The sequence below is a fragment of the Vulpes lagopus genome, chromosome 1, assembly GCF_018345385.1.
Source record: "Vulpes lagopus strain Blue_001 chromosome 1, ASM1834538v1, whole genome shotgun sequence".
Taxonomy (NCBI): Eukaryota; Metazoa; Chordata; class Mammalia; order Carnivora; family Canidae; genus Vulpes; species Vulpes lagopus.
Genome location: NC_054824.1, coordinates 97,458,795 through 97,472,430, shown reverse-complemented (window position 1 = coordinate 97,472,430; position 13,636 = coordinate 97,458,795). Strand labels below are relative to the sequence as shown.

The following is a 13,636-nucleotide window of genomic DNA, read 5'->3' as shown; positions in this document are numbered from 1 at the left end:
AACTGAGGACATTGGGAGTAACATCAATAGTCAATTAATAATCAAGGCAAATTATTTTGATTGGTTTCCTTGATCTTGATGAGTCAATAGTCATTATTGGTACCACTCAGTTGTATATTGGAGGAGTTAATGCTGAGCTGAAAGTGACTGAAGAATTAACCTCTATGAATAAGTGAGTTATATGGACTCTTGCAGATTGCTCCAAAAACCATTGATTAACCAAATGTGTTTTGAGCCACTGTTATGCACCAGACGCTGTTCTAGGCTCTGGCTAGCATTAGGGCACTGAAGAAGATAAGGTCTTTGCTCTTATGAAATTTATATTCTAGTAGGATCTAGAGCACAAGTGAAGTCATTGGATATTCATAGGGGCAAGCCAGACCTTCACTGGAAGAAGAAGAGAGGCAGAAAATAAGGGATGCAGATAGGCAGGTGAAGTGTTTCACAAAATGAGAATGATTTTGATGATTTGGCGTATCGAACTTGTTTGTGTATTCCTATGTATTTTTAGAATTTATGTTTTATTTATATGGTCGTGATACAATGTCTTTACAAATAACTATGCACAGGAAAAGCTTTGCTTAGTTTTTGTTCCATCAGAGAAGTGGAGAGGCTGCTGAGTTTCTTCATATCTTCTAGTGTCAAAAATTATGTCACTGCTTCTCCTAGACCTACAGATCTCTTAATCTATGAAACAATCACAAAGGTGGAGGACACTTCTTCCAATTCCTTAGTTTGTCCTGGATCACTACATGGACCATCATCACATGCACTTGAGCCGTCCATGGCCTGCACAAAAGCACCCCTCTGAAGGCACAAGTTGGACCAGACTTGACATGGGGCTTGCCATGGGGAGGGGGTTGCCTCCATGCACTTCCATGAGAGAGGGCTTCTTTTTGCAATATATAGCTAGGTGTGGACTTGGAAAAGTTCTCTCTCCACTGAGCTCAATTTCATCTGGGCTTGCTGCAGCCCAGAGATTCTCTTGTTTGTTTTAGAAATGATCAAAGCTATGAATAATGAGGCATTTTCTGATGCCTAATCAAACAATCATGTTTATACATTTAAAAGCTGTACTGTATCTGTTTACTTATACCCGGCTTTAATCCATGAAAAGTTTTCAGGTAGCTCCAAAGCCAAATGAAAGTGATTTTCTTTTTTGAGTTGCTTCTCCCATTTGCATAGATAATTTGGAGTTTGTTGTATTATAGATACACATTGTTCTGTAATTTTATTAAACAGCATAACATGAGATGCCTTTTATTCTCCTCAGGTTGGTTAAATCTCGACTTACGAGGTTCTGCCCCTCGGAGGTTGGACTCCTGAAAAATGCTGAGCGAGAACAAGAATCAGAAGAAGAGATGTGATTTTGATGGGCATCTAGTCTTTCTGGGTGAACTTCTTTTTTGGGGATTTTTTTTTGCTCATGATCTTGTTTCTTGACCTTTTGCTTGGAGAACAAGAGGCTAAGGATGATTCTTGGTATATTGTTTGTATTTCCAGTTTGGTTAAAGCATTTGAATTCGAATATTTTATTTTTAGATTTGAAAGTACTTTGGATGATAAATGCATTTTGCACATTGGTCATGGTATTTGGGGCCTGGAGCGATCATCTGAAGTTAATTTCCACACTAAGGAAAAGTGTTTTATTTGCCTTATAGATATCTTCAAGGTTCCTGGGCTTACTACAATTTGTAACTCATTGACATGGAATTACACTTGTTTATCTTGTTACTGCAATGAGAAATAAATGAATGCAGGAACCTTGATACAGACACTTTAAGTCTTTGTTTTTTCACTTCAACTGTACATCACCCTTGCACCATGAAGAAGGAGCAGTGTGACAAATTCCTTTTTGTGAGACATCTCCTTCTGTAGTAGCCGAGATGTCCCCTGAGGAAAGTAGCCAGCAAGTGTCCTGAGTTGTGCAGTTTTTTAGAGAAGACAAAAAAAATCATCCCTAGGATCTTGGATGCAAAGCCATGAGAGATTAGGAAGGGGGAGTTATGATGTCATCTATAGAGTAAAAGGTAATCACCAGAGCATAGCATGGTCACCATACTGTCTCCTGAAATAGGAGGGGTTAAAATAAGGTAAAGTATTTTATGGAATACTTGGGTAAAAAGTCAGGGCTCTCACCTAGTCTTGAACTAAATAGCCTTTAGTAGAGAGTCAAGAAATTTTTTTCTAATTCTGGATCTACAATCAACCAACTTCTAGGACTTTAGCGATCACCATGTCCTCTCTAAAGTGAGGGAATTGAACTGGATGAGGCGCTTTCTGGCTGTCATATTTTATGACTCTAGAGTCTCTGAGACAAAGTGAAGGCAGAGACAGCTAACTGGTACAATGTTAATCAGAAAGGCCAGTCTCTGCCATGATGGAACAGGTAAGGAGGGCTTCAGGAATCCTTGAGGGATCCCTGGGTGGCGCAGCGGTTTGGCGCCTTCCGTTGGCCCAGGGCGCGATCCTGGAGACCCGGGATCGAGTCCCGCGTCGGGCTCCCGGTGCATGGAGCCTGCTTCTCCTCCCTCTGCCTGTGTCTCTGCCTCTCTCTCTCTGTGACTATCATAAATAAAATAAAATAAAATTCAAAAAAAAAAAAAAAAGGAATCCTTGAGGACCAACTTGAATATGGAAGAACAGAAGCAGCCTCGTAGGCAGCTGGAGGTGAAATGTGGGCAATTAAATCCTGAAGCTCCATGGCATTCTGGAAGCACTGACAAGTCCAGAAACCTGCCCCAGGCTGGTTTTATCACAGTGATGCAGGAGAGGGAGGTGAGTAGATTCTTTAGGCCAAAGAACTGGGCACATTCATTCTTCTTCTCCTTCTTCTTCTCCTTCTTCTCCTTCTTCTTCTCCTTCTTCTTCTTCTTCTTCTTCTTCTTCTTCTTCTTCTTCTTCTTTCTTCTTCTCCTTCTCCTTCTCCTTCTCCTTCTCCTTCTCCTTCTTCTTCTTCTTCTTCTTCTTCTTCTTCTTCTTCTTCTTCTTCTTCTTCTTCTTCTTTAATGTAAGGATTAGAAAGAACTGATGCGGGTGCCTATAGGCTTATTTTGAATAATACAACAAACCTGAGTGCACTTCTGGCGTATGAAATGCCCACATGTGTGTGATGTCATCATGTAATCATGGCATTCTGCCCCATGCGTGTCCTCTATCTTTTCTAGTCCAGCAAGTTTCTATAACTTTAGCAAGTTTGTGTTTCAAAAGCGTGAGCTGTCAGCTGCATTTCATGAAAATGGCTTTGCTGGTACATAGGCCTGAGCAGGAACTCTGGGCATAATTAGCCTAAACCAGGTGAAGGCTGGAATTTTGAAAACTGATACAAATATTTTAGCAGCCTTTATGAGAGAGCAGAGATGTCCGTTCCTCTCGTCTCTGGACAGAAAGAATGCAAGTGAAATGCAACTCTGTGAGTTCTCAGTGGGAGAACATTGAGTTCAGGTCTAGTCCACAGCCTGAGGCTCTCTGCTTGTAGTCCCTGACATGAACAATAAATTTGAACACCACTATTGTAACTTTATGAAGCCTTTACCAAAGAAGGAGTGGGAAAAGTTGCCCTTCTTATTTTTATTCGTATTTTATCTCAACTCTTCTGAAACCCTGGGGTCTCGATTCCTAAGCCTTTGTCAAACTTCCTTTGTGGCTATCTAGTGCTTCATTTGTCACAAAGTGAAGAAACTCTTGTATATAATTCAGTCCAATATCAACATTGGCTGTTGATGTGACTCCAACACCTCAGTAATTTCTATAACCTCCAGTCTCCTTTGCTTGGAAATGCGCAGTGCAGCTTCTGATTGTGTTAACTTCCATCTTATTGTTGAAATGAGAAGTTGGGTCATGACCACTGTGGTGTACTCCTCATCATTTTGTCACTATTGGGCTCATTAATTGAGGCTCTACTGGTTGTCTTTGGGATATGGATTCATAGGGTGGTGCAGAAGTAGCTGGGGACTAAGGAACCATGAAAATAAAACTGAGAAGTGAAGAATTCTCCCCAAATTCGAGGACTCAATAGATAAAAACATGAAAGAAAAGTTCATACAAATGGAGAATAGATCCAGAAATCCTATATTCTGTCTAATGTGAATTCCAGAGAGAGAGAAGATGGGAATTTCCCCCATGTAAATGGCAGTGAGGGGAGATTTTTGCTCTAAGCCTAAGGAGGTACTCCAAGAGATGGGCAGTGATGAGGGTGACTGGGTTTCTGGACTAAACTAGTGAAAATGGGAAAACTTAATCCTTTTTATATTTTAAGTTCCATTTATAAATATTGAACTTATATTCTTGCAAATATAAACACTTGATTTTAAAGAGACTTTGATGTTAGGGCACAATTTTACATTCAGATAATTAGATTTCCCTTTAAACATCTTAAACTCTATTTATGAATTAAGTATTTTTGAAATTCTTCCAGAAGGAAACTTCAGTTAACTGACAAGTCTTTCCAAGTTGTTGCTATTCTTGCAAATCTAATGTATTAACCTTAAAATATGGAGAAACATAAGTGTTTGTTTTGTTTTGTTTTGTTTTGTTTTTGTTTCTTTGAGTGGGGAGGGGAGAGGCAAAGGGAGAGGGAGAGAATCCTAAGCAGGCTTCATGCCCAGCACAGAGCCCGACACAGGGTTCAGTCTCACCACCCTGAGAACATAACCTGAGCTGAAATCAAGAGTTGGAGGCCCAACTGATGGAGTCACCCAGGTGCCCCAATGCGTAAGTGCTCTTAAATGTTCTGCTACAGTGAGTAAACTTACTGAGATTTCAATTTAAAATCACAAGCCTAAATCTGTTACTCAATTAAACATTTGTAAGTTAGACTTGCAAAACCAATCAGCAGAGACACAATTATTTTCAAAATTATGAATGCCTATAGTGCTAAACGTGTATAATTTCTTTCTTAACACAAAAATATTATGAGTTTGAATCTCTTCAACATTACTTACTTCTTTTTTTTAACTTAAAACTTGCCTTTTTATTTTATTTATTTATTTTTTTCAATCATTTGAAGATTTTATTTGTCCATTTTACAGGTGAGAAAACTGCGACACAAAGAGATTAAATAAAGTAGTCCAAGGTCATTTAGGTAGGGAGTGGTGTGTCAGGATTTGAATCCAGGAAGTCTGACTTCAGAATCTTCATTCTTTTTTTTTTTTTAGTTATTATTTCTTTTTATTGGAGTTCAATTTGCCAACATATAGCATATCACCCAGGGCTCATCCCATCAAGTGCCCCCCTCAGTGCCCATCACCCAGTCACCCCAACCACCTGCCCACCTCCCTTTCCACTACCCCTTGTACATCACTTACTTCTAAGTCTTTCCATGATAACATAGGCTTACTGTTAAGGAGGTGATTTGTGTATGACAGGCATTGTGGGAAATATCTAGTCTGCCCCTTGAGCTCTTGGATCCAGATACTGAATGGAATAGGATTCTTGGCAGTGATCCTAATGGCACATGCTGAATCCTGTTATTTATGGTCACTACATCAGACTCTCCACTCGGGCTGTCTCCCAGCCTTTTAAAGCACAGGAAAGGCACCATCCTGAGGGGGAGTCATACTTCAAATTACCTGTCTTTTCCACCTACTCATGAAAATTCGCCACCCTCGCCCAGGCTGTCATGTCACTTGATGGAATTTCATTATTCTTTAACTCTAAAGATATTTAAATATATTTCCTTCTAAGTATAAAGACTTCTGAACTTGATGTTATCCTACACTTTGAAAAATATATTTCTTATTGGGTAAGACTACTCAATTTTTACAGATATTAAAGCGATAGCCTAATGAATTCTAGGTCACTTTTCTTTGAAGTCAGTAATTCAGCTAACAGCCGTGAGATTAGATGTCAGTGTTTCTTAGCCTACTGCTGCTGTAAAGCAGGGAGACTATTGTTCAGTTGTGTGCGTGCGTTGTAGGAGGAATTCCTATGACTAATGCAAAATGTTAAAATAGAGGTGAGAAAAACACCTCTTACCTCTCATGAACTTGGGCAATTCTGGCTGTTTTCAAATGTCCTAAGGGAGGATTAAGGACTTTAAGTAAGAAGCTTGGGTGGAATCCAAAATAATCCCTTCTTGATGATTTGTGTCTGAAGCTAAAATACATACAGGTTCTAAAATATATAGACAGAAGCTCACCCAAGTAAACAAGAGGCTTGGCAATTAGAATGGAACTCTCTTCTCCGAGGAGAAACCGACCCGGGCCCCTTTGCCTCTCAGATCAGGTCCGAGGTAACTAGCATTATGCTCCAATAAAATCACTTCACCTGAGCATAATTCACCATGCAGGTTGCTGTCGTACTGTCCAACAAAACCCTTGGACCAGTCAGGCTGACTTCTTTTCTGGTCCCCTAAATATGTTTAATTTCTGTATCTGTGTTGTATTAACTACCCTGCCTCCCTGGCTCCTTGAAGCTTACCTTCTGGAGATTCTTTGAGGCTCAGTTCAAAGCTTTTTCTTTTCTACTGCTTCATCCTACTCTTCCCTGCCTGCAAGCTCATACAGCGCTAAGTCCAGAGTGGCATCGGATCATGTTCCAGCCAATTCTTCCTTCTTACTATTTTATAATCCCCTAAAGACAGCGATACTTTGCATGTGTGTGCTTTACAGACTTGGACATTTATTATTATAAAACCAACTGGTTTAATAAAAAGCATTATGGTTAAAGATAATTTAATACAAATGCATGTTAAAATGAATGTAAATTGTGATTCTTTTTGACTGCAAACAAGTGGTTACCCAAAGAAGAAACAAGATCTCCTTAATGGTTATAATAAAAGCCTATCCCTGAGAAGTCAGAGAGTATTACACAGAAGTATTTATATTGTTCCTCTACTACATCTCATACTTGCTTTTAAAGAATCAGAATTTAAACAGAATATGAAAAAATAAATTATAATCAAATATACCTGTATAAGATTTTTATTGAAGACATGATTAGCACTGTATAAATGCCTGAATGTGAGACTATAAATAAAGTAAAATGTTGAAGGACTCTGCTTTCTCAATTTTAGAAAAGGGGAATTTTCTGAAGACAAGTGTTCAAAGTTAAAGTGCAAGGACTCCACCAATTTCACACACTGCTATAAACAAATTGTAATGAAACGAAAACCACTCTTTTTAAGGCAAACATGCTTTCTAATATGAAAAGCACAAACTGGGCTTTCGGAATCACAAAAATTCTGAAACAGTAAGGTAAGGTGATGAAAAACAATGTGAAATGAAGAAAAGTCGTATTTTTGTGATTTCTTTTTTACACAGCTATGCTTAGTCTAAGTAAATCTTCCACAGGCATGCTTTTTGTGGCATCCAGTTGATTATATTCCTCTGTGAGCCCTAATGAAGATGACACAGTTCCATGAAATGGCTTTCCTCCATCCCTTCCATTTGTACGTAGTGATGAAGATGAGCTTTTTTTCTTGTAGAAGCTCATCGATCTCTCAGTTCCATGAAGGTAGGCTTCATGTATGTGTTATGTGCTAGAGCTAATAATGGGAACGGCCTACCAGAGGGACCAAACACAAGCTGGTTTTCCAGCCTTCTTGATTCCGGGAGACAAGCCACAGAGGTTCTTAATCTTTCCGTATATCTGCAAAGTTCTGAAACCTGTACATTTCTTCCAACCATAAGGGCACAGGCAAAGTTGAGACTATGTTTAGGGTCAGCCTGAATTAGCTGGTGATCATTACTAAAAGGATCTTAACACATGTGATTGAACCTTTGGGTAGGAATGTTAACATCTGCCAGTGTACGTAGAGGTGTTAGGCTTGACCCTAGACAATGCTAGTTAAGGAAAAGGAACTAAATTCATGCTGATTTCATTAAGGTCCATATTAAGGGGCCCTGCAAACCTTGCAGAGCTTGTTAGGTTCAGCAGCAAATTTGCCACAACGATGTTCATTGCATCAAAGGGCTTCTGGTGCTGTTTTCCAAAAAGCCCCTGAACTTGAAGTACCCAGACTCTTTGGCCTTATAGTTGTACCCAACTCTCCAGAACTCACCATGAGGTCAATTTTCCTAATGATGTCAAATAAAGATTAGTTGTCAGTGGGCAACACACAGTCTGCATGCTTATTAAATCCCTTCATTGCCAAGATGCTATTATAAGGCAAGGTTATGACATCATGCTCACCAGAAGGATAAATTGAGGTCATGAATCTATATAGTATTGGGAATTCACCTTCAAGCACCTTTAAAAGAAGTGTGGCAAGTCTAGATCCTGCTCCTCCTCCCATGGAATGTATTATATTAAAAAAAAAAACCCAAAAAACAAAAAACAAGACTACGAACAATCACAGGACTCTGCTAACTTTGAGTTTCTCTAAAATCTGTTCTTCATAAAGGCTGTCCACAACTTTGTGACCCACAATCCAATTGTTCCCTGAGCCAGAAATATTGGTGATGAGTTGCTTGCTATCAAACACACCTCTCAATGGTCCCTGGAGAATTTCACGTACTACTGCTTCCTCCATGTCCATCAAGAAAGCTCGTGCTTTCACAGAACAAATTTTCCCCTTGAAAATACTGCCAGCATCACCAACCATTCTGGTATCCACATTTCTAAAGAAGCTGCTTATTGCCTTGTCATAAATTCCCTTCTGGTTGGCCGTGGGGTACGACCATCGACCACACTGTGGTGCGGTGAGATCAGGGCACTGGCGAGCCCACACTTGCTTTCATACTCCCAGCCTGGGCCACCCACCAGCAGCAAACATACTTCTTTTTTCTCTACTGTTTCTCCTAAGGAACTCTTCTCAACCTGTAGCTACAGGAACAGAATAAAGAGAGAAAAATCAAAGGAAGATATTATTAAGAGAAAGTAGGTCTCAAATGGTTATCAAGGGGTGAGGACACAGATACAGAGAGTTAGTGATTTGTCCAAGGTCATGCAATCAGTGGCTGAGCCCATGTTGTAATTTAAGTCCTCTGACACCAAAAGTTGGGGTTCTTTCCACTTTAGAGGTGACACTACTGCATAGTGAATAGTTCAGGCCCTTCTTAGATAGACCTGCCTCATTTTAAAAACCATCTCTCCCCCATCCCTGCTCGCCACAAAGTTTCTGTTCAAATATCTCGTCAGACATTGTCTTGGGTTGGGCTGCTACAACAGAGCACCGTAGACTGGGTGTTTGGAGCAACAGACATTTATTTCCTACAGTTCTGGAGGGTGGGAAGTCCAAGATCAAGGCACCAGTAGACCTGGTGTTCGGTGAAGGCCTTGGTTTGCAGACTGGCTTGTATCCTCATGTGGTGCCAAGACAGATTGTCTCCCCCAACTATCTTCTTTATAAGGAAACTAATCTCAGCATGAGGGTCCCTCTCTGATTATCTGATTACCTTCCAAAGGCCTCACTTCCAAATACAATCACATTGGGGATTGGATTGGATGAATGGCCAAGTACTGAATATCCTGGATAATAAACCGCAGGAAAAAAACAATAGCAACAGTGCTACCCTCTAGTGGCAGAGCGTGGCAACACAACTCCTAAGACCACCAGGTTCACATCCTGAAACGAGTCAGACCACAAACATTGTTAGAGGTAGTTTGGGTTATTTTTTTTAAATCTTAATTTTTAAAAACTTTAAAAAAATTTTAAAAATGAATTACATACATGACCTTAAGTTACACTTAAGCTTAAAATCAGTTTTAAGCTTAATGTTTTAGATTGCAAAATAAGGCATGTATTTGAACTGGAAAATGTATGCTGAATATAATATAGCAAATGTCAGGCATGAAAATATTATCTCTCCCGACTGTTGTATTACCAGCTATAAAATGTATTCACCTTATTGAGAAACCTGCTGATAACTTGTCTTGGTTGATACATTTATGCTGTTTTATGGCCCCACACAGGTTGGCAAGCTTCCATAACAGGTCATTTTGTCATTCCAATATTCCTCAAGGAGGAATGTAGGGTAAACACTCATGGAGTAAATCATTTACCAACTAGTGACTTCTGCATTATTATCTTTGGTGTGCTTTAACGCATTATATCCCTGCTCTCTAACTAGATCACAAACTCCTTGAGTAGCAAACACTATTATTAAACTTTCTGGAGATTATGGATCTTATCTGGAAAATGTGTGGTGTCTGTTGCAAAATGCCCCCTGTATTTTTCAGGGTTCTCCAGAAACAATATATATATATGCCAATTAATGTAACAATTAATGAATACTTATTAATTAATAATTAAATAATTATACTAGATGGAGATAATTAGGATTCAGAAAATTATCTTGTCAAGATAAAAATAGTGGAATTTTATGTAGGACATCAAAAATGCCAATTGTCTCACCTCAGATAAGCTTATGATTTCATACGACTATTTTCAGAAGGTCTAGTGTTCACATGGGACTAGTGCTTCTTGGCTGAGACTCTATTTTTCCCTGTAAATTATGGGTCTGCATTTCACTTGAGTGAGGCTTTTTAGAAGCTAAAGAAGAAAATTAAACCTTTTCCTACACTATGCCTCTCAACCTACCCATAATTGACTGATTCTTTCCTCTTTTAATCTTAACCACACACCTGTGGCTGTCAGCTCAGATTTGGGGCTTATAAAAGGGAAGATATAAAAGAGGAGAAAGTGGGAAAAGAAAGATGAAGGAACAAGTCAGAAGAGACAAAGAGAGGAATTGAGATTCTCTGGAGCAAAATGCAGAAGTAAACTTCAAACTAAAAAAATAATTTGAGAGTTCCTTTTCTTTCATCTTCTGGAACACAGAGAAATTATTTCAGGGTTACATTAATCAGAGTCCAGAATCTACTATGGACACACATTGTAGTTTCATAGGCACCAAACATCTGCAAGTATTAAGTGAATTACTTTCGCAAAATGATGCTGGATTTTCCTCTATGGAGCAATCAGCCCTCAAGAAGCCCTCAAGACCCTCAAGACCCTCAAGATCTAGAACACCTGGCTCTGGAGAGCATTGGAGGCACCTGGAGAACTAAGGCATCTAGAGGAAGCTAATCTCAGCATGAGGGTCCCTCTCTGATTATCTGATTACCTTCCAAAGGCCTCACTTCCAAATACAATCACATTGCGGATTGGATTGGATGAATGGCCAAGTACCGAATATACTAAATAATAAACCACAGGAAAAAAACAATAGCAACAGTGCTACCTTCTAGTGGCAGAGCGTGGCAACACAACTCCTAAGACAACCAGGTTGACGTCCTAAAACGAGTCAGACCACAAACATGGTTTGAGGTAGAGCTTGGGTTATTTTTTTAAAATATTAATTTTTAAAAACTTTAAAAAAATTTAAAAATGAATACATACATGACCTTAACTTACTTACACTTAAGCTTAAAATCAGTTTTAAGCTTAATGTTTTAGACTTCAAAATAAGGCATGTATTTGAACTGGAAAATGTATGCTGAATATAATATGGCAAATGTCAGGTATGAAAGGTCAGTAACAAAGCAAGGTCAGACACCTGGTGACTTCCTTTTGGCCCAGGAAAGGTTTTTCAATATCTTTCTCCCTGCTGTCCTTTGGCGACCAGGTAGAAACAGAGGTGGGTGGGGTTGTTTAGATTAATATGCAGGTGAATTCCAAGGTTTCTCTGTTAGCAGTTCTGAGTTTTCACTAGTGAAGGCGGGGAAACGTCGTTGGGAGGTTTTCCAATGGAGAAACAAACTCAGAGGCTCATCTCTAAGGAATAGCAGGTGGGGAAGTTGAGATTGGCCTTTGTTATTAGTGTCACGGGAGGTAAGGTAAGCAGGTTTCTGCGTAATTAGCTCTCTATTGGGGTCATAGTCCAGAAGGTAGGGAAATAAAAGAGATTTCAGAAGGTCTTGATGTTTTGGGGTTTAAGCTCATTATGAATCTGGTTAAATAAATGAATAAGGTAAAATGAAGATTAGTGGTTTCACAGGTGACAGAAATATAGGCTGCTTGTGAATTTGAGCAGGGTCATCTGAAAATCTGGCAATCTTTAAACCCATGAGACTTCCATAAACACTAACAAAGGAATGTTCTAGTACAGAAAAATGTCATTTAGTCTCTCGCCATTTGCTGGTTTACTGCAAACTTGATTCACTTGCTCTGGGAGAGCTCCTCTTGAACAGCGGTTACTAAACTTCAGTGGACATCAAGTTGGAGGACTGGTTACACCCCCCCCCCCCCGAGTTTCAGATTCAGTAATTTCCTATTTTATTTAATGGGTTATAACGTGAGACCATTGTTTATTTTGATGCTCAAACTGCCAGAGATATTGGGAGAAATCTGTCCTCACTTTTGGGGCAAGAGAAAGCAGAACTAGACACTTCATTCTCAGTTTTGCCCAATTCTCATGCGGAGTGAAAACCTGTGGCCTCCACGTGGGCATTCCCATCCCCTTGCTGTGGTTCTAATGATTTCCAGAGTCCCTGAAAGGGGAGATGGGGCTACCATTCACACAGAGAGTACCCAGGGGTAGGTGGGGAGCCCTCAGGATGGTCCTGTGTTATCCTAGAACCAATAGGTTCTGATTTACCAAAGGAAAGACTGCGGCCCTGCCACCGAGGGCTCAGTGGGGTAAGCAGGGCCACGGCTGGCCAGCCTCCTCCCTCCTTGGCCTCTTGAGATGCCTGCATTCCAAAGAGCAGACGGTTTGCACATGTGCATTGTGCTCCAGGACTTGGTTACCCTGAAAAGCACCTGTATCCTCTACCCAAAGATCACTGCACCACAGCCCTGTTCAAACCATTGATCATCAGCCCTGAGCACGTACCAGCTATACCTGAATCACTGCTGCTTCTCTCTGTTAGCAGTTCTGAGTTTTCACTAGTCAAGGGGCGGCCAACGTCGTTGGGAGGTTTTCCAATGGAGAAACAAACTCAGAGGCTCATCTCTAAGGAATAACAGGTGGGGAAGTTGAGATTGGCCTTTGTTGTTAGTCTCTCATGTTCTGTCTCCCTTTCTGATATTTCCCACTCATTTTTTTTCCTTTCCCCTTTATTCCCTTTCACTGTTTTTTATATTCCCCAAATGAATGAGACCATATAATGTTTGTCTAATCCAAAGCTGTTAAGTTTCTATTTGGGGGGGGGATGCCTGGGTGGTGCAGTTGGTTAAGCATCTGCCTTCGGCTCAGGTCGTGGTCCTGAGGTCCTGGGATGGAGCCCCACATCCGGCTCCCTGCTCAGTGAGGAGCCTGCTTCTCCTCCCTCTGCTCCCCTGCTCCCACTCTCTCTTGCTTGCTCTCTATCTCAAATAAATCTTTTAAAAAAAAGTTTCTATTTTTTTTAAGGCACAATGGAAGTTATTTAGTTCAAATATTAGCAATAAGAAGTAATATCACACCCCTTTCTTTGAAATACTTGACTTTGTTGCAGGCAACAGTTTTCCTTTCTGAGATCAGAAGGTCTTGACTGGGGGGCTCAGCGGTTTAGTGCTGCCTTCAGCTCAGGTCATGATCCTGGAGACTCGGGATCGAGTCCCACATTGGGCTCCCTGCATGGAGCCTGGTTCTGCCCCCCCCCCCCACCGCCGTCTCTCATGAATAAATAAATAATCTTTTAAAAAAAGAAGGTCATGACTGTAATGCATTTATCTGATAGCCATTTCCCTTGAAGGATTTTGCTTCCGTCAGAATTAGCCCTCTGTAGCTTTTCTTTTTCCATGTTTCTGATGACCTGTTTTGAAATT

At 40.2% G+C, this 13,636-nt stretch overlaps 1 protein-coding gene and 1 pseudogene across 7 annotated transcripts in view; one reads left to right on the top strand and one right to left on the bottom strand.

Moving 5' to 3' along the window:
• Positions 1-1,769, top strand: part of TMEM45A (transmembrane protein 45A) — a 64,829-nt gene extending 63,060 nt beyond the window's left edge. For all 7 annotated transcript variants that reach the window (XM_041724939.1, XM_041725113.1, XM_041725250.1 and 4 more), the window contains one exon: positions 1,274-1,769. In XM_041724939.1, coding sequence (XP_041580873.1) covers positions 1,274-1,367 — 94 coding nt within the window. In that variant the 3' untranslated portion in view covers positions 1,368-1,769. The remainder of the gene's footprint in view (positions 1-1,273) is intronic.
• A 5,485-nt stretch (positions 1,770-7,254) lies between these two features.
• Positions 7,255-8,599, bottom strand: LOC121474679 (annotated as a pseudogene).
• Between the last annotated feature and the right edge of the window lie 5,037 nt (positions 8,600-13,636).